The 19,279-nt window shown below is 44.7% G+C and overlaps 1 protein-coding gene across 1 annotated transcript in view; it reads right to left on the minus strand.

Moving 5' to 3' along the window:
* Nucleotides 1-3,910, minus strand: part of samd1a (sterile alpha motif domain containing 1a) — a 31,427-nt gene extending 27,517 nt beyond the window's left edge. The window contains exon 1 of the mRNA XM_060942492.1: nt 3,343-3,910. Coding sequence (XP_060798475.1) covers nt 3,343-3,750 — 408 coding nt within the window. The 5' untranslated portion in view covers nt 3,751-3,910. The remainder of the gene's footprint in view (nt 1-3,342) is intronic.
* Between the last annotated feature and the right edge of the window lie 15,369 nt (nt 3,911-19,279).

Below are 19,279 nucleotides of genomic sequence, written 5' to 3' on the forward strand. Positions count from 1 at the left end.
GGCATGCAGGTTAGGTTAATATGGGATGGCCTTGGGCTGAGGTGCCCTTGAGCGAGACACCTAACTCCTAACTGCTCCCCGGGCGCTGTTAGCATGGCTGCCCACTGCTCTGGGTGTGTGTGTGTGCTCAGTGCTTCAGAATGCAGAGAGGAATTTCACAAGTGTGTGATGAATAAACTGTGTGTGACTGTGAGTTGGCCGAGTGGTTAGTGTGTCCGCCTCTCGATCGTGAGTTCTACTCATGGTCGGGTCGTACCAAAGACCCTCATAAAAATGGTACCTACTGTACTGCCGTCTAAGAAAGAAAGAACAACTTAATTCGTCACACACTTGTAAAACTTCCTCTCTGCATTTAACCCATCTGAAGCAGTGAACACACACGTGAGCAATGAGCACACACACACATACCCAGAGCAGTGGGCAGCCATGCTAACAGCGCCCGGGGAGCAGTTAGGAGCCTCGCTCAAGGCCGTCCCATATTAACCTAACTGCATGTCTTTGGACTGTGGGGGAAACCGGAGCACCCGGAGGAAACCCACACAGACATGGAGAGAACATGCAAAGGCCCTCACTGGCCGCTGGATTCGAACCCAGAACCTTCTTGCTGTGAGGCGACCGTGCTAACCACTACACCACCGTCTAGCAATATGCTGCAATACAGATGTGAATAGGGAGTCAAACTCTCGTGGTTACCAGAGGACCGTAACCCTAGCTATGTAATAGGTGAAAAGCCGAGGGCTACGAAAACGGAGATCGGCGCCGCCCTATGCACCACAAGATGTGGGAAGGACTTTGAATGAATGAATGAGCTAGCTGCTAAACAGACTGAATTCAGACAGGTTGACACCATTCTAAAGTATGCACCTTTTTTTACACACACACACATATATACATATATATATTTTTAGATTTGTTTGTGGCGGCACGGTGGTGTAGTGGTTAGCGCTGTCGCCTCACAGCAAGAAGGTCCGGGTTCGAGCCCCGTGGTCGGCGAGGGCCTTTCTGTGCGGAGTTTGCATGTTCTCCCCGTGGGTTTCCTCCGGGTGCTCCGGTTTCCCCCACAGTCCAAAGACATGCAGGTTAGGTTAACTGGTGACTCTAACGCTACGTTCACACTGCAAGGCTTAATGCTCAATTCCGATTTTTTTGTGAAATCCGATTTTTTTGTGAGGTCGATCACATTAACAAATATATGCGACTTGTATGTGATCCTCAGTATGAACGAAAAGCGACCTAAAAGTGTTCCGCATGCGCATTGCAGGATACGACGACGTCACACGCAGTGAGCATGGCCAGTGTTTACGGAAGTAAAACCGCCCGGTTGCGGTATGACCCATCCAATCTAGCTTGAATAGCTGCATCCCCCCAAATGGAAATCAGCTCCCTAACCTCTGCGTCCTTCCATTGAGAAGATTCAGAACCTTCACAGCCCGAAGCGTCCCTCGCATTGATGTCATGCGCAGGGGCGCAGATACGTTTTTTGAACTGGGGGGGACAAAGCTGCCAGCAAACCAACCCCAACCCCGATATGCCTGTCAAACTTGTTGTGGGTTACCATAGCAACCAAGCTCGAGCTTGCAACCTGTGCAGTCTGCGCAGCTCAACCAACCGAATATCAGTCTTTGTTTTGTTTTATGTGAGTTGTTGCAACTATGTATACACTGCCGTGCACCTCAATAAACCGAATGGTAATTAGTCTTTTGATTTTTCCGTGAGGTTTGCCTTATGCAAAGAAAGACAGCATAGACATTTTTTCCTCCCTATAAGTGGGGGGGACCGAGCGAGGTGAATTTAAATCTGGGTGGGACGAGTCCCCCCCCTCTATCTGCGCCCGTGATTATGCGCCATGTTGTTGTAACTTTTTTTTGAGAGACCTGCCGCCTACTTCAGCGCAGAATAGTGACGTTTGTGGCTTGTTGATGACGTGTAAGTCGGATGAATGCGACCTGGCGGTTCAGACTGAAGTCGCATATGAAAAGAGCGGATAGGAATCGGAATTAGGACCACATATCCAAACGGCCTGGGTCGGATTTGAAAAAATCGGATCTGTGTCGTTCATATTGTCAATAAAAGATCGGATACAGGTCACATATGGGCGAAAAGATCGGATTTGAGTCACTTCAGCCTGCAGTGTGAACGTAGCCTAAATTGACCGTAGGTGTGAATGGTTGTCTGTGTCTATGTGTCAGCCCTGTGATGACCTGGCGACTTGTCCAGGGTGTACCCCGCCTTTCGCCCGTAGTCAGCTGGGATAGGCTCCAGCTTGCCTGCGACCCTGTAGGACAGGATAAAGCGGCTAGAGATAATGAGATGAGATTAAGTGCAAGACAAATTCCCCTTGGAGCAATAAAGGTTTCATTCATTCATTCAACACAAGATATGGGAAGGACTTCGTGATGAATAAAGTTGTGCTTTCTTAACCCATAAGCAGAAAACGGTGTTTGAATTATGTCAATCTGGCAACATGGCGGCTGAGAGGAAAGCGCGCGACGTTGCCCGCCCGCGCTCGTTCGGCGCGCCGAACTCTGGGTGGAAGCCCCGCCCACAGCCGCGCTCTCTCTCTCAGGCGCGCGTGAACAGAAAACACACACGAACGTGGCCACAGGAAAAGAAAATGGAGTATTATTATTAAAAAAAAAAAGCCACGCCCCTTTTCTTCTGCCTGGAACAGTCGAGTCATGAGGGTTTTTTTTAATTACTGTTTTCTGATGACTGATTAACACACACAGAGAATGCCAAATATTCCACAGAAGCGCATAAATAAATAAATAAACATAAATAAATAAATAAATATCCAGTTTTCAACAAGCCACCAAACACCAATGGGAGACGGCACGCGCTTTTCTTGCTCGTGCGGTTTAAAAAAAAAAAAAAAAACAGCGACCTTTCTAGCTCACGCGCCGCTTCCCCTCCCTCTCTCTCTCTCTCTCCTTCTACTACTACTCGCTCGCTCACTCACACGCACGCGCTCCTTCGCATCACTTCACAATTTTAACGGAAAAAAAATTCAAATTCAAACCGTCATTCCATTCTGAGGGGAAAAAAAAAACGGCTGAAGTGAGAGACAGTGAGGCGAAAAAATCCGCTTCAGTTGGTGGAAGCTAACCAGTTAGCCACCGCCAGCGGCAGCAGCGCCGCTCCCCGTCTGCAGCAGTGTGTGTGTGTGTGTGTGTGGTGCACTTGCTTTTACTTGACGTCGCTCATTTCCACCCAAAACCAACTTTGTGTTTGGTTCTGAGTTCGACTGAAACCGGAACTGAGCGCTGTTTTACCTCAGGAGCGGCTGCAGTGCCTCAGGACACTCTGAGCAAGTGTGCGTGTGGGTTTTTTTTTTGGACTCACTTCCATGTCCTCCATCGGGTCGTCGTCGGCGGGACCCTGCGCGCTGTCGCTGCTGTTCAGCTCGGCCGGTGAAACCCGCGGCTTGTTGTTCGTCGCTATGGAGGAAGAAGAGATGGAGGAGGAGGAGGAGGAGATGGAGGACTTCTTGCCGGCCGCCTGCTCGCTCCTCCGCCTGCCGCGCTGCACTTTGGCCGCGTTGCGGTACGACACCGAGCCCTTGTAGTTCACTTTGAGCACCGCGTGCTCCTGGATGAGTCTCTCCAGCTCCAAGCACGTCCGGTCCGGCTCAGACCCGTGCCTCCGGCGGACCATCCGGCAAATCCGCTCCAGGTCCGGACGCGCTTTTCTCGACCTCAGCGAGTCTATAGTGTCCAGAATCCACTCGCGGTACCGCGGCTCCGACATCATGTAAAATAAAATGCTATATGATATATTGTCTGATCCACCAAAAAACCACAAAAAGTTTATTTTTTTAAAAATATGTTTTTTTTCCACAGGGCGAGAGAGAGAGGCGCGCGCACAGACTGCCTGAGAAGAACGGAAAGCTTAGCTGCACGGCTACTGTACGCGTGCGTTGGCTCGCATCGTGCGCTTAAGGTGGAACGGAAGAGATGGCGCCTGCGCGCGCGCGCCACAAACACTCCGTTTAAGGTGGAAATGCAGAGATAAGGTAAGCTAGGCTTTTATTATCCCCCCACACGGGGAAATTCGCCCTGTAAAATACATATAAACAGGGTTTTCATTAGTATGGAAAACTACGGAAGCCGAGAGAGGCCCTTCATATAATCTTTTTTTTATTCACCTTGTTATCCTGAGATAACGACATAATTAATTCAGGATCTCGAGAAAACAACACGACTAATTCGAGATCTCGAGAAAACAAAACCGTTATTCTGAGATAACGACATAATTAATTCAGGATCTCGAGAAAACAACACGACTAATTCGAGATCTCGAGAAAACAAAACCGTTATTCCGAGATAACGACATAATTAATTCAGGATCTCGAGAAAACAAAACCGTTATTCCGAGATAACGACATAATTAATTCAGGATCTCAAGAAAACAACACGACTAATTCGAGATCTCGAGAAAACAAAACCGTTATTCCGAGATAACGACACAATTAATTCAGAATCTCGAGAAAACAACACGACTAATTCGAGATCTCGAGAAAACAAAACCGTTATTCCGAGATAACGACATAATTAATTCAGGATCTCGAGAAAACAACACAACTAATTCGAGATCTCGAGAAAACAAAACCGTTATTTCAAGATCTCAAGAAAATAAAACAATTATTTCATGATCTCGAGTAAACAGCTGGGCGGCACGGTGGTGTAGTGGTTAGCGCTGTCGCCTCACAGCAAGAAGGTCCTGGGTTCGAGCCCCGTGGCCGGCGAGGGCCTTTCTGTGTGGAGTTTGCATGTTCTCCCCGTGTCCGCGTGGGTTTCCTCCGGGTGCTCCGGTTTCCCCCACAGTCCAAAGACATGCAGGTTAGGTTAACTGGTGACTCTAAATTGAGCGTAGGTGTGAATGTGAGTGTGAATGGTTGTCTGTGTCTATGTGTCAGCCCTGTGATGACCTGGCGACTTGTCCAGGGTGTACCCCGCCTTTCGCCCGTAGTCAGCTGGGATAGGCTCCAGCTTGCCTGCGACCCTGTAGAAGGATAAAGCGGCTAGAGATAATGAGATGAGATGAGTCCGCGGCACCTCCGCAGAAGACTGGCCCGGCTTCGTCTCTACCGACGGAGATACAGTGATCCAGCTGAGATCATGAAATAATTTTGTTTTCTCGAGATCTCGAATTAATTATGTCGTTATCTCGGAAGAACAGTTTTGTTTTCTCGAGATCTCGAATTAGTTGTGTTGTTTTCTCAAGATCCTGAATTAATTATGTCATTATCTCGGGATAACATGGTGAATAAAAAAAGATTATATGAAGGGCCTCTCTCGGCTTCTGTAGAAAACAACAGATGAAATATGAAAAGTAACAGATTAGGCCGGGGTCATGTGGGTCAAAACAACAACAACAACAACTTTTTATTCATCACACTTGTGAAATTCGTCTGGGAAGCAGTTCGGAGTTTGGTGCCTCGCTCAAGGGCACCTCAGACCAAGGCCGTCCCATATTAACCTAACTGCATGTCTTTGGACTGTGGGGGAAACCCATACAGACACGGGATCCATCCATTATCTCTATCGTTTTATCCTGTTCTACAGGGTCGCAGGCGAGCTGGAGCCTATCCCAGCTGACTACGGGCGAAAGGCGGGGTACACCCTGGACAAGTCGCCAGGTCATCACAGGGCTGACACATAGACACAGACAACCATTCACACTCACATTCACACCTATGGTCAATTTAGAGCCACCAGTTAACCTAACCTGCATGTCTTTGGACTGTGGGGGAAACCGGAGCATCTGGAGGAAACCCACAAGATACTTTTTGACTTGACAGATATATATATATATATATTATTTACCAGGTTAAGGTCGGTCTGTATCGTGAAATTACGGTATTTCACAATACGGACCGACCTTAAGCTGGTAAATAATATATTTATTTTTTTCCTTACCAAATTCTAACAGAAAATGAGAGCGCCCGAAAGGGAAAACCATATTTAGAACAAACCTGCTACAAGCTCGTTTTCGGCTTTCTCCTGAAACGTTTTCCTTTATTTCGTTTTCATCAGGGTAGTAAAACTCGCTTTCGCTGTGAACACTGTCGTTATCGCTATCCATGCTGTAAATTAATGCTATTATACTGAGAAATGCGAAAATAAATGTTGACAAAAAATTGCTACGCTTGTTGTTGTTGTTGTGAACGAGCGAGCCGCCAAAGGTCCGTAACCAGGGTCCGTATCGTTGGATTCCGGACCGCTTGCGAGCCAATCAGAGTGCACGATTTGATGGAAACCGGATCACGAAAAAAATAAATACAGTTAGCATAAGTGTATTACGAAGGTGGAATTGCACGTGCAAGTATTGCACAGGTACAACCCCGATTCCAAAAAAGTTGGGACAAAGTACAAATTGTAAATAAAAACAGAATGCAACGATGTGGAAGTTTCAAAATTCCGTATTTTATTCAGAATAGAACACAGATGACATATCAAATGTTTAAACTGAGAAAATGTATCATTTAAAGAGAAAAATTAGGTGATTTTAAATTTCATGACAACAACACATCTCAAAAAAGTTGGGACAAGGCCATGTTTACCACTGTGAGACATCCCCTTTTCTCTTTACAACAGTCTGTAAACGTCTGGGGACTGAGGAGACAAGTTGCTCAAGTTTAGGGATAGGAATGTTAACCCATTCTTGTCTAATGTAGGATTCTAGTTGCTCAACTGTCTTAGGTCTTTTTTGTCGTATCTTCCGTTTTATGATGCGCCAAATGTTTTCTATGGGTGAAAGATCTGGACTGCAGGCTGGCCAGTTCAGTACCCGGACCCTTCTTCTACGCAGCCATGATGCTGTAATTGATGCAGTATGTGGTTTGGCATTGTCATGTTGGAAAATGCAAGGTCTTCCCTGAAAGAGACGTCGTCTGGATGGGAGCATATGTTGCTCTAGAACCTGGATATACCTTTCAGCATTGATGGTGTCTTTCCAGATGTGTAAGCTGCCCATGCCACACGCACTAATGCAACCCCATACCATCAGAGATGCAGGCTTCTGAACTGAGCGCTGATAACAACTTGGGTCGTCCTTCTCCTCTTTAGTCCGAATGACATGGCGTCCCTGATTTCCATAAAGAACTTCAAATTTTGATTCGTCTGACCACAGAACAGTTTTCCACTTTGCCACAGTCCATTTTAAATGAGCCTTGGCCCAGAGAAGACGTCTGCACTTCTGGATCATGTTTAGATACGGCTTCTTCTTTGAACTATAAAGTTTTAGCTGGCAACGGCGGATGGCACGGTGAATTGTGTTCACAGATAATGTTCTCTGGAAATATTCCTGAGCCCATTGTGTGATTTCCAATACAGAAGCATGCCTGTATGCGATGCAGTGCCGTCTAGCAGTGTTGCCAGATACTGCTGACGTTTTCCAGTCCAAAATACGTTCAAAACCCTCCAAAATGCACTTAAAACCGCCCAATCTGGCAACACTGCCGTCTAAGGGCCCAAAGATCACGGGCACCCAGTATGGTTTTCCGGCCTTGACCCTTACGCACAGAGATTCTTCCAGATTCTCTGAATCTTTTGATGATATTATGCACTGTAGATGATGATGATATGTTCAAACTCTTTGCTATTTTACACTGTCGAACTCCTTTCTGATATTGCTCCACTATTTGTCGGCGCAGAATTAGGGGGATTGGTGATCCTCTTCCCATCTTTACTTCTGAGAGCCGCTGCCACTCCAAGATGCTCTTTTTATACCCAGTCATGTTAATGACCTATTGTCAATTGACCTAATGAGTTGCAATCTGGTCCTCCAGCTGTTCCTTTTTTGTACCTTTAACTTTTCCAGCCTCTTATTGCCCCTGTCCCAACTTTTTTGAGATGTGTTGCTGTCATGAAATTTCAAATGAGCCAATATTTGGCATGAAATTTCAAAATGTCTCACTTTCGACATTTGATATGTTGTCTATGTTCTATTGTGAATACAATATCAGTTTTTGAGATTTGTAAATTATTGCATTCCGTTTTTATTTACAATTTGTACTTTGTCCCAACTTTTTTGGAATCAGGGTTGTATTATTACCCAGGTAGTATTGCACAAGTAGAAGAAGAAGAAACCTTTATTTGTCACATGCACACTTCAAGCACAGTGACATTCATCCTCTGCATTTAACCCATCTGAAGCAGTGAACACACGCGCACACAGCCAGAGCAGTGGGCAGCCATACTACAGCGTCCGGGGAGCAGTCAGGGGTTCGGTACCTTGCTCAGGCCCCCGTCACACTTATTCGGGATTAGCAGGAATCAAGCAGAACCAGCTGGAATGAAAATTTTTTAAAAATTTTTGCCACATTTGGGCGGGAATTTCAAACTGACCAACATTCTTACAGCTTTGTAAGAATGCCGTTCGAATACTTAGAATGCGCTTCGAACCTGCCTCGAATGATTCTTGCACATTCCGGGTGTATTAGCTTTCGAATGCAGTTCAAATGTAGTTGGAACACAGTAGGAATACCTAGAATGCTGTAAGAATATTAAGAATGCACTTCGAATGCCGTACGAGTGTGGTTTGATTGCTGCCTGAATACTACCCAAAGTCTGGTCGGAAGGTGCCTCGAATGCTGTACGAATTCACCTCAAATGCAGTCAGAACGCTCCCGGAATAGCCGCCGAATATGTTTCGAATGTTTAAGAATTCAAAGAGAATGCAGCTCGAATACTTAGAATGTAGTATTTCGAATATCCCGGAATATATGAAGAATTTTCATTCCGACGGCATTCCGGCTCATTCGGGACATTCTGGTAGGGTTTGAAGTGGCTTGCCATTTCGATTTTTCTTTCGAACGCGATCAGAATGTTTTGAATGCTGTAAGAATATTTAGAATGCAGTTAGAATACACTTCGAATGCTGTTCGATATTTCTCCTCTTCGAATGCACCTCAAATGTTTTGAGCATGAGCAAAACATTCGGGCCAGCCACAAGAATGGGCCCGAATGTTTGGAATGCAGTCAGAATTTTTAGAATGCACTTCGAATATCCCGGAACATACGTAGAATTTTCATTCCAATGGCATTCCGGTTCATTCCACCTCTAGTGTGACTATACCCTATCAAAGGCACCCAGGCCACCCCATGTTAACCTAACCTGCATGTCTTTGGACTGTGGGGGAAACTGGAGCACCCAGAGGAAACCCACGGGGAGAACATGCAAACTCCGCACAGAAAGGCCCTCGCTGGCCACGGGGCTCGAACCCAGACCTTCTTGCTGTGAGGCGACAGCACTAACCACTACACCACCATGCCACCCTTACTTGGGTTACTTGAGTTTTCATAAGTAAGTATGTTGCACAAGAGCCATTTTAACCATGTGTAGATGGTTAAAATGGGATGAGATGCGACGTTTGCACAAATGCACCAGTGATTCGCTTATTATCTCAGTATTCAGGGGCGTAGCTGGCGGGGGGGCTATTTTTTCAATAGCTGCATAAGAATATTAGAAAAGCGCCCACTGTCATTTTTCTAACATTTTTTTAAAAACTAGATTGTCACCTCAGTCTCATTAGAGTTTCTATAATCTTGTATGGACTTCCTGTGGTTTGGAAGCGAAAACCCAGTTATGCGCAAGCGCAACACGATCGCACTAGAAAGCACGGTCAAGCTGCCAGTGTCACTGCAGTCTTTTTAGTTGCGAATTACGAGTATTTCCTCTTGTGTTAATAATTCGCCATGTCAAAACAAGCGAAACTTTCCTCCTTCTTTCGACGTGAAGAGAGGTCAGCAATTTATTATATATTTTTTTTCCCCATCAAAGTTGCATTTTGTGGTTTCGAAGCTAAGTTTTAGTGCCGTTTCTAGAACACAACATCGAGAAAACGTGGAAGAAACCGCAATAATGGAAGAGCCGGTTTCTAAGCTACTTAAAACTAGCATATGTTTCAGTTCTATACTAGTACTACGTCAATTTCTTATGATAAAACAGACTCAAAACAAGATGAAACAGCTCGCAACATGAGATGAAAGAATGATGCAAAGACCACGTTATTTTGTCAAATGTATTTTTTCATTTACAAACCTGCGGGTATGTACTCAGGCTGCCAGTCAGTGTGTGACACCACCCCCATTTGAAAAATCCTAACTATGCCCCTGGTATTGTTGCACAATCATTCATTCACTTACACATCATTATTCACGTAATACGCAGATTAAAGTCCAATCTTTGGTTTTAACCGCACTTTAGCGGGCGCTAACCCTAAACACCAGTCTTGATGACTTCAACATATAATAGAACAAGGTAAGCTTTTCTTTCTTTATTATTAATAATACTCAGGCTGCCCCCCCCTCCCTAAATTCGCTCAAACGCCGCTAGGCTTGTCAACAATATGGCAGAATTGCGCCCGCTAAAGTGCAAACTATTCTAAATAATAAATCCTTATACCCCATGTGTCGTGTATCAACCACTATGTGTTTCTAACAACACTTCCAGAAGCACACACTTGTACAGAATATATCATCTCCGGATGCTGGAGCTTTACACTTTCCCTTCACTAGAGCCAAGAAGCCCAAACCTGTTCCTCCAGCATCACAGTACCCCTTTATGACCAACAGGGAACAGGTTCTTAAACTGATTCTGTTCAGGATTCTTTGAACCTTGGTGCAAAACAAAGCGGCTCATGTTTTCACCAGTTTTGAACACAATCGCTACATGTCGCAATACACAATCCGACTCGGTCTTATTTTCCTACATGTTTTGACACCGAAAAATCCCCAAAACCGTAATTCATGAACTCCATATACAACCTGTTGGTCTCTGTTTGATCACAAAACAAAAAATGTTTCCCGAATCAACTTCGAATCGATATTAGTGTCCCCTGCTGCCGATTTTCTGAATTGAGCTGAAAAGTTAGTCTACTCCGCCATGATTGAAAATCATGTGACTGCATTCCTGCGCACTGATTGGCCAAACCTTGAAACGGCGTTCGTGATGCTCTGACAGTAAATTTAGAAATAACCTTGAGAATAACAATTTGAAGCTATAGAGCGTATCATAAATATAGACTTTGTATCCTACTTTCTGTTTCCGGTTGAGAGGACGCCGTGCGCGTTTTGGCTGCCGCTTCTCATTTTTCTTTTTTGTGTTTATATAGTTTGATGTTTGTTTTTTGTTTGAGGGTTTTGTCTGCGGGCGGCACGGTGGTGTAGTGGTTAGCACTGTTGCCTCACAGGAAGAAGGTTCTGGGTTTGAGCCCAGCGGCCAACGAGGGCCTTGCTGTGTGGAGTTTGCATGTTCTCCTCGTGTCTGTATGGGTTTCCTCCACAGTCCAAAGACGTGCAGGTTAGGTTAACCGGTGGCTCTAAATTGACTGTAGGTGTGAATGGTTGTTTGTCTCTATGTGTCAGCCCTGCGATGATCTGGCAACTTGTCAAGGGTGTACCCCGCCTCTCACCCATAGTTAGCTGGGATAGGCTCCAGCTTGCCTGTGACGCTGTACAGGATAAGCAGTTACAGATAATGGATGGATGTTTTGTCTGCCAGTTGTGGTATGGCTCCAGGCCCAGTTCTGGCATCGGTTCCCTTCGGGCCTTGGTCTACCATGGGTGATGCTCGTTGCTCTTTTTAACATCAGGATTGTATAGAGCTCTGTGCGGCGGTGCTTTTGTGCTTGGCATGGCGTCGTGGCAGCTGTAGGAGTCATCTTCGTACGCCTGGTGGGACTGAGGTAGCTACGCCATTGGAATTACATCCTGACCCTCTCTTGGTGGACTTTTTTTTTCCCCCCTGAAAGCAACCTTCAGTGTGAGAAAGGCACTATATAAGTTGGAACTGATTATTATTATCTCATCTCATCATCTCTAGCCATTTTATCCTGTTCTACAGGGTCGCAGGCAAGCTGGAGCCTATCCCAGCTGACTACGGGTGAAAGGCGGGGTACACCCTGGACAAGTCGCCAGGTCATCACAGGGCTGACACATAGACACAGACAACCATTCACACTCACATTCACACCTACGGTCAATTTAGAGTCACCAGTTAACCTAACCTGCATGTCTTTGGATTGTGGGGGAAACCGGAGCACCCGAAGGAAACCCACGTGGACACGGGGAGAACATGCAAACTCCGCACAGAAAGGCCCCCGCCGGCCACGGGGTTCAAACCCAGAACCTTCTCGCTGTGAGGCGACAGCACTAACCACTACACCACCGTGCCGCCCGATTATTATTATTATTTGTTTAATTTCCAACACTTCCATACCATGGCACGGTGTATTCTGAGCCTTTAGTCCTGTTTTTGTTACTCATTTTGACAGTTCACATTCAAAACAGTGGTGCGTGGTGGTTTCTTGAAGACAAATTTAACACCACTCACCTTTCAACCAATCAGCACGCAGCAATGCATCATGTGATTTCCAAAATGGCAGCATTGGCAGAGTAGACTTGAAGTTTTCTTCTTAGTTGAAAAAAAAAATTGACCATTTTGATCAATGTTATCGTCTTGAGGAGTGGCACGGTGGTGTAGTGGTTAGCGCTGTCGCCTCACAGCAAGAAGGTCCGGGTTCGAGCCCCGTGGCCGGCGAGGGCCTTTCTGTGCGGAGTTTGCATGTTCTCCCCGTGGGTTTCCTCCGGGTGCTCCGGTTTCCCCCACAGTCCAAAGACATGCAGGTTAGGTTAACTGGTGACTCTAAATTGACCGTAGGTGTGAATGTGAGTGTGAATGGTTGTCTGTGTCTATGTGTCAGCCCTGTGATGACCTGGCGACTTGTCCAGGGTGTACCCCGCGTTTCGCCCGTAGTCAGCTGGGATAGGCTCCAGCTTGCCTGTGACCCTGTACAACAGGATAAAGCGGCTAGAGATAATGAGATGAGATTATCGTCTTGAATTGAATAACATGTTGGTCCGAGTAATCTTTACTGAGTCATGATCAAAATAAGGTTGGTAGACTGGCCGTGGAGCTCGCAGTTTACGAAATACATGATTTCTAATACGGGAACCCCCAGCTTTGAGATTTTTCCATGTCATAACTTGTAGGAAAAGAAGACCAAGGAGGATTGTGTATTGCGACATGTAGCGACTGTGATTTTGAGTGGAACTGATGTAATCAAGGATGCATCATGAACAGAGGGCATTACACAATTCACAATGTGAGTAAACAGTAGTAGACAGTCAGAAATAGGGGTACAGGAGGAGTCTATTTCTGTCCCCCAAGGTACAATCAACACTAATCAACTCCTACGGCTCGTTATTGGACCGCAAGGTAACGGTGTCCCTTTTTAGGGTCAGAAAGGTACATGTATATAAAAGGTACAAATAAGTACCGTTGAAGGTACTGACCCAGTGACGAGCCATTGTACCCCCTAAAGGTACAATCTTCTTCTTTCGGCTGTTCCCGTTAGGGGTCGCCACAGCAGATAATGTCCCTCCATCTCCTCTTCTGTCCCATCAACCGTCCTCACATCCTTCTTCACCACATCCATAAATGTCATCTTTGCTCTTCCTCTTTTCCTTCTACCTGGCAACTCCATCTCCAGCATTCCATTCTTTTCCCAATATACCCTGGCTCTCTCCTCTGTACGTGTCCAAACCATCTCAATCTTGACTCTCTCATTTTGTCTCCAAGCCATCCTACATGTCATGTCCTGTCCTAATATTGTACCCCTAAAGGTATACTACTTGCGGCCGGGTCGTACCGATGACCATCTGGCAAGGCACGCTGTAATACAGATGTGAATGGGGAAGCCAAACTCTTGCGGTTACCAGAGGACCAGCCCCCCACTGTAACCCTAGCTGTATAGGTGAGAGGCCAAGGGCTATCGAAATGGAGATCAGTGCCGCACCCATACACCTTAAAGAGTTGGTTAGTACGGGGACAGGAGACTTCCTGGGAAGGCCAGATTCTGGCATTAGAGGGACTTTGACTTTTTTTTTTAAAGGTATTCCAATATACTTTATTTTCCGAGAGTGGAGCAAGATGGCGGTGCACACTGATTACCTCCAAGCTTTTGTTGTTATTGCAGATATTTGTTTTCAGTCCATTTTTTTTCTTTTCTGGTGCTCTGCTTCCTCTGAAAACTAATGACACACCCACTGATGTCATCACAGTTCACACTTGTTAAAACCAGCTGTATTTCAGTTCCAGCTGGGAAACAACTTTTCAGGTTCCGAACCAATTTATTTTTACTCAAAATGCTCAGAACAGGTCCAAACTTGATGTGTGAACAGAACCGAACCCGTTTCCTGTTGGTCAAAAAGGGGTAAAAGCAAGCTCCATGAAGATATGGTGTGTTAAGGTTGGAGGATGGTTTTAGTTTTAAACTTCTTTTCAGTTTGGTTAACGGGTTCTTATATTACCCAGACTGTCTCGATGACCTGTTGACCAGAGTGTGATCCAGTGGCGCTTTAATGTTTCAGCCTGTCCAGTAGAGGTGCGACGATTGTTTTTTCACGATTTGATTTGAATCACAATTCACATTTTTTGTCCTCTATTTTATAACTGATGCAAATCATCAATTCTGTTAACTGTCAGCCAAGAAATGTAGAGCAATAAAAAAACAAACAAGTCGTATTGCCTTTGTCATCTTTATTCAGACTCCAGTCACTCCACTGACTTTGAATGCAACGATGAATGTAGCACAGTTCCGTCATTTTCGGCACGTTTTAAATTTTCAAACTGCAAAACCACCACCAAGAAACAAAAAAAAGGCAATGAAAAATTAATTACTTTTGTCAGTCTTTTAAAACACAAAAATGCAGTCACTTGTGTTGGAGTGAATTCCACCTCTTGAGACACAACATTCATTGTCTAGAGAGTAGAGAAGGCACCGAGATTGTAAGAAATGCCGCCAAACTGGGCTTTGAAAAGCCGGTGGCTTCAGGAATTCCGAGTCATCCACCATGTTGTTCACAAAGCAACGCGTGATCTTGCAAGATGGCTATTGCTGGGTTTCAGTCACGTGACACTTCTGAGCAATTTTACCAGAAGTGAAATCGCTGGTGGTCTAAACGGCTGCCGTAGTGCAAACAACTAGCGAGAACTTATCAGAGTACGCTCGTAATCTAGAAACCGCTGCTTGCTTTAGATATATTCAGAAGATCGCTATGTGCAATGGAATCGACCCCGACAGTCTGGGAAAGAAGAATTTGTCATACGATCTCAAAAACTACCCTTCAGTCGAGTTCCCTGACATCTCGAACTACAGTGAGTAAAAAGTATTTGATCCCTTGCTGATTTTGTTGGTTTGCCCACTAATAAAGACATGATCATTCTATACTTTTAATGGTAAATGTATTCTAACATGGAGAGACAGAATATCAAAGAAAATCCAGAAAATAACTTTAAAAGAATATATATTAATTGATTCGTATTTCATTGAGGGAAATATGTATTTGATCCCCTAGTATGCATTAGGAGTTCTGGCTTTCACAGACCAGTTAGACACTCCCAATCAACTTGTTACCTGAATTGAAGACACCTGTTCTAACTAATCACCTGTATGAAAAAGACACCTGTTCATGGAATCAGACAGATTCCAAACTCTCCAACATGGGTAAGACCAAAGAACTCTCTCAGGACCTCAGAGACAGGATTGTTGACCTGCACAAATCTGGAACGGGCTACAAAAACATTAGCAAGATGCTGGGTATTAAAGTAACAACCATTGGTGCAATTGTGAGAAAATTTAAGAAGTATAACATGACCATCAATAGACCTCGGTCTGGTGCTCCACAGAAGATTTCACCTCGTGGGGTGGCAATGATCATGAGAGCTGTGAGAAATCGGCCTGCAACCACACAGCGGGAGTTAGTGAATGACCGCAAGGCAGCTGGGACCACAGTCACCAGGAAAACAATTGGCAACACTTTGTGCCACAATGGATTAAAATCCTGCAGTGCCCGAAAGGTACCCCTGCTTAAGAAGGCACATGTGGAGGCCCGCCTAAAGTATGCCAGTGATCACCTCAAAGATGTACAAAGTAATCGGGAGAAGGTTCTGTGGTCAGACGAGACCAAAATTGAACTATTTGGCCTAAACTCTACTCGTCATGTGTGGAGGAAGAAAAATGCTGCCTATGACCCCAGGAACACTGTGCCCACCGTCAAGCATGGAGGTGGAAGCATTATGTTTTGGGGGTGTTTCTCTGCCAAGGGCACAGGGCTACTTCACCGCATCAGTGGGAAGATGGATGGAGCCATGTACCGTGCAATCCTGAGGGACAACCTCCTCCCCTCTGCCAGGAAGTTGAAAATGGGCCGTGGTTGGGTCTTCCAACATGACAACGACCCGAAGCATACAGCAAAGGCAACAAAGGAGTGGCTCAAGAAGAACCACATTAAGGTCATGGAATGGCCCAGCCAGTCTCCAGACCTCAATCCAATCGAAAATCTATGGAGGGAGCTGAAGGTCCGAGTTGCCTTCTTTGCAGATCCTCTCTAAATCATTAAGGTTGGTGGGCTGTCGCTTGGCAACTCGGACCTTCAGCTCCCTCCATAGATTTTCGATTGGACAGCCCACCAACCTTAATGATTTAGAGAGGATCTGCAAAGACGAGTGGGCCAAAATTCCCCCTGATATGTGTGCTAACCTTGTGGTTAACTACAACAAACGTCTGTCCACTGTGCTTGCAAACAAAGGCTTTGTCACCAAGTATTAAGTGCTTTTGGCTAGAGGGATCAAATACTTGTTTCCCTCAATGAAATACAAATCAATTAAAATATATTCTTTAAAGTTATTTTCTGGATTTTCGTTTTGATATTCTGTCTCTGCATGTTAGAATACATCTACCATTAAAAGTATAGAATGATCATGTCTTTATTAGTGGGCAAACCAACAAAATCAGCAAGGGATCAAATACTTTTTACTCTCACTGTATCTGGTGTTGCAGACGTCCTTCTACACCGCAAAACAGATGGAAGAGTATGGAGGCTTACGACTTTTTTTGTACATGGCTGGGTAAAGGACCTCGGGATCAAGTCGCTGCCGAATGAATCCTGTATCGCTTTTGCCCGTGTATTTTTTTTTTTTTTAAAGCTTTTTGTTCACATCTTTATAATGAAGCGCTGCACCTTGAAGTGTAAACAAACAGTTGGCTTGATTCTCACTTGTGTTGGCTCTTATCTCTCAGCTAAATCATTCACAAAGATCATCAGAAACCCCTTTAAAGACCTGGATCTTAGTTAAACAAGACGGAGAAGAAGTGATCACGGCGCATTGTAACTGTACGGCTGGGGAAGAATTTTGTCGCAACCTTCATGCATACGGACTTTGTGAGGAGGAAACAAAGAAACAGCTGGAGACTTTAGCGCTTCGTGACTATATAAAAAAAAAAGTACCGTAAAATAAGACATAGCAAGAAAAGTACTTGAAAAACCCTAAGGACAGAGCTGAGAGGGAAATACAAACCTTTCACCAAGTGAAACTCGAGCATGCTTCGGCTCGGCTCCCTTCGATTTCACCGAAAAGTTCAAAAGCCACTTTTCTCGACATCTTTGTGAAATCCTGTGTTGTTCACCCTTTATTAGTTCACGAGGAACCCTGAAGAAACTTCAGTTTCACGGTTTGATTGATTCGAGCAACCTAAAACAACGCAAGCAAAACGTGTTTCATGCGAGCAATGCACCTTCTCCATACAAATGCTTTGTCAACTGAGCTTTAGTCAAGCACCAGCTAAAGTTTTGAATAACTAATGAGGCGGATGTGACGTCACGTGAAACCCAGCAACAGCAACCACAAACATGGCTGCGCTCACGTACAGCTCCAGATACCGAATTGAATTTTTTAATATAAAAATTACGCCGTCTGTCGAAATTTGTTACGCATCTAGGGTTGTCGGGATGAAATTAGGTATTGCTAGTGAATGAGTCATTAAATTTTAATCGATTTTTGAATCGGTGATTGATTAATCGTCACACCTCTACTGTTCAGCTCCCTCACTTCATCTGCTTCAAAATATCAGCTTCCAAAGCACCAAAATTTTCACCGTCAAACATCATGTCACAGATCCCCAACAGGCCAAGCAGAGTTTTCCTTCCACTGGAACTTGGCTGCATTGCATTCTGGGACTTCTATAACGGATTTCTTATTAAATATGAAACCTGAAAGTGATGAATGAGAAAAGAAGCTCTCGCTGGTTTGTTTTTGTGAGCTAACAGAAGAATCAGACCGGTCAAAATCCATGATGTTCGAGATCATTTTTCCCCCCTCCTCGCCACTGTAAATGCACTGAAATTAATAACATCCCTCCCCCGACTTCCACTGTGACATTAGCGCCAGACACAACTGCTACTTTTCACAGGAACGATGAGAATAAATCAGCGTCAGAATCGCAAAACACGTCAAATATTTCACGTGGTGCGGGGTGACGTTTTGCTTTAACTCCAAGCTGCGTACATTTCTGATCAAATTTAGGAGTTTGGATTGCTTCGGCTAATTAAGATGACAAATTCTATCCTGACGTTTATTTAAAAAAAAAAGTTCAGCATTAAACAATAAGGACTCCCACTTTTTTTTGTCATTTTAACAATTAAAACTTTATTGGAATGATACATGTTGCAAAATATTATTCTGTGGTTTTTTTGTTTTTTTTTTTGTTTTTTTTAAACATACTCCATGTGTCTTACAGGTTTTTTTTCCCCCCATCAAGTTCTCCAGAAGGTAAAATAATTAAGACTGTTAAAGGCAGAAGAATATACAGTATTGTTTCCCGAAAAAGGTACAATTAGACCACACCATCACCATACCTGCGTCGGGAGGAAAAGAGTTTCTCGTTATTGAAAATACACTTAGAAAATATGACCCAAAAAAAAAAGGTAAATCAAAAAATGGTGGTGGTGGTGTTTCTTTCCTGGCTGCAATTTTCAAAAGGAAATAGACGAGTGGAGCGACATGGATGTGTACGAAGGCAAACGGACGCATGGACAAGAAGCCGATTCGTGATGCATAACAAAGGTGAGGAGGACAGGAGATGGACGAGATGGAGACGGAGCAGCGTGCGACTCTCCTTTATTTATTTAGAGAGGAAGAAGAGGACACGGAAAGGGTGAATGCACTGGGAGAGCCATGTTACACGATCGCTCGTTTATATTTTCGATCTCGTTAGTGGTGCGTCTGAGCTTTTAGATCTTTGGTTGCTGGAAAACGTCGCTCCCGCCAATCACGCGGAGAAGAAGAAGCACCTGGATATCTCAGACCAGCTCCAGAGCTTTCCACGCCATGCATCAGGATTTGAACGGCTCAGAACCGATCCTGGATCAGCTTTACTTGAAGGAACGTCAACTCGGGTACACGTGGAAACTTGGAAAAGTTCTTCTTGAAGTAG

This window comes from Neoarius graeffei, chromosome 16, assembly GCF_027579695.1.
Source record: "Neoarius graeffei isolate fNeoGra1 chromosome 16, fNeoGra1.pri, whole genome shotgun sequence".
In the NCBI taxonomy this organism is placed as follows: domain Eukaryota; kingdom Metazoa; phylum Chordata; class Actinopteri; order Siluriformes; family Ariidae; genus Neoarius; species Neoarius graeffei.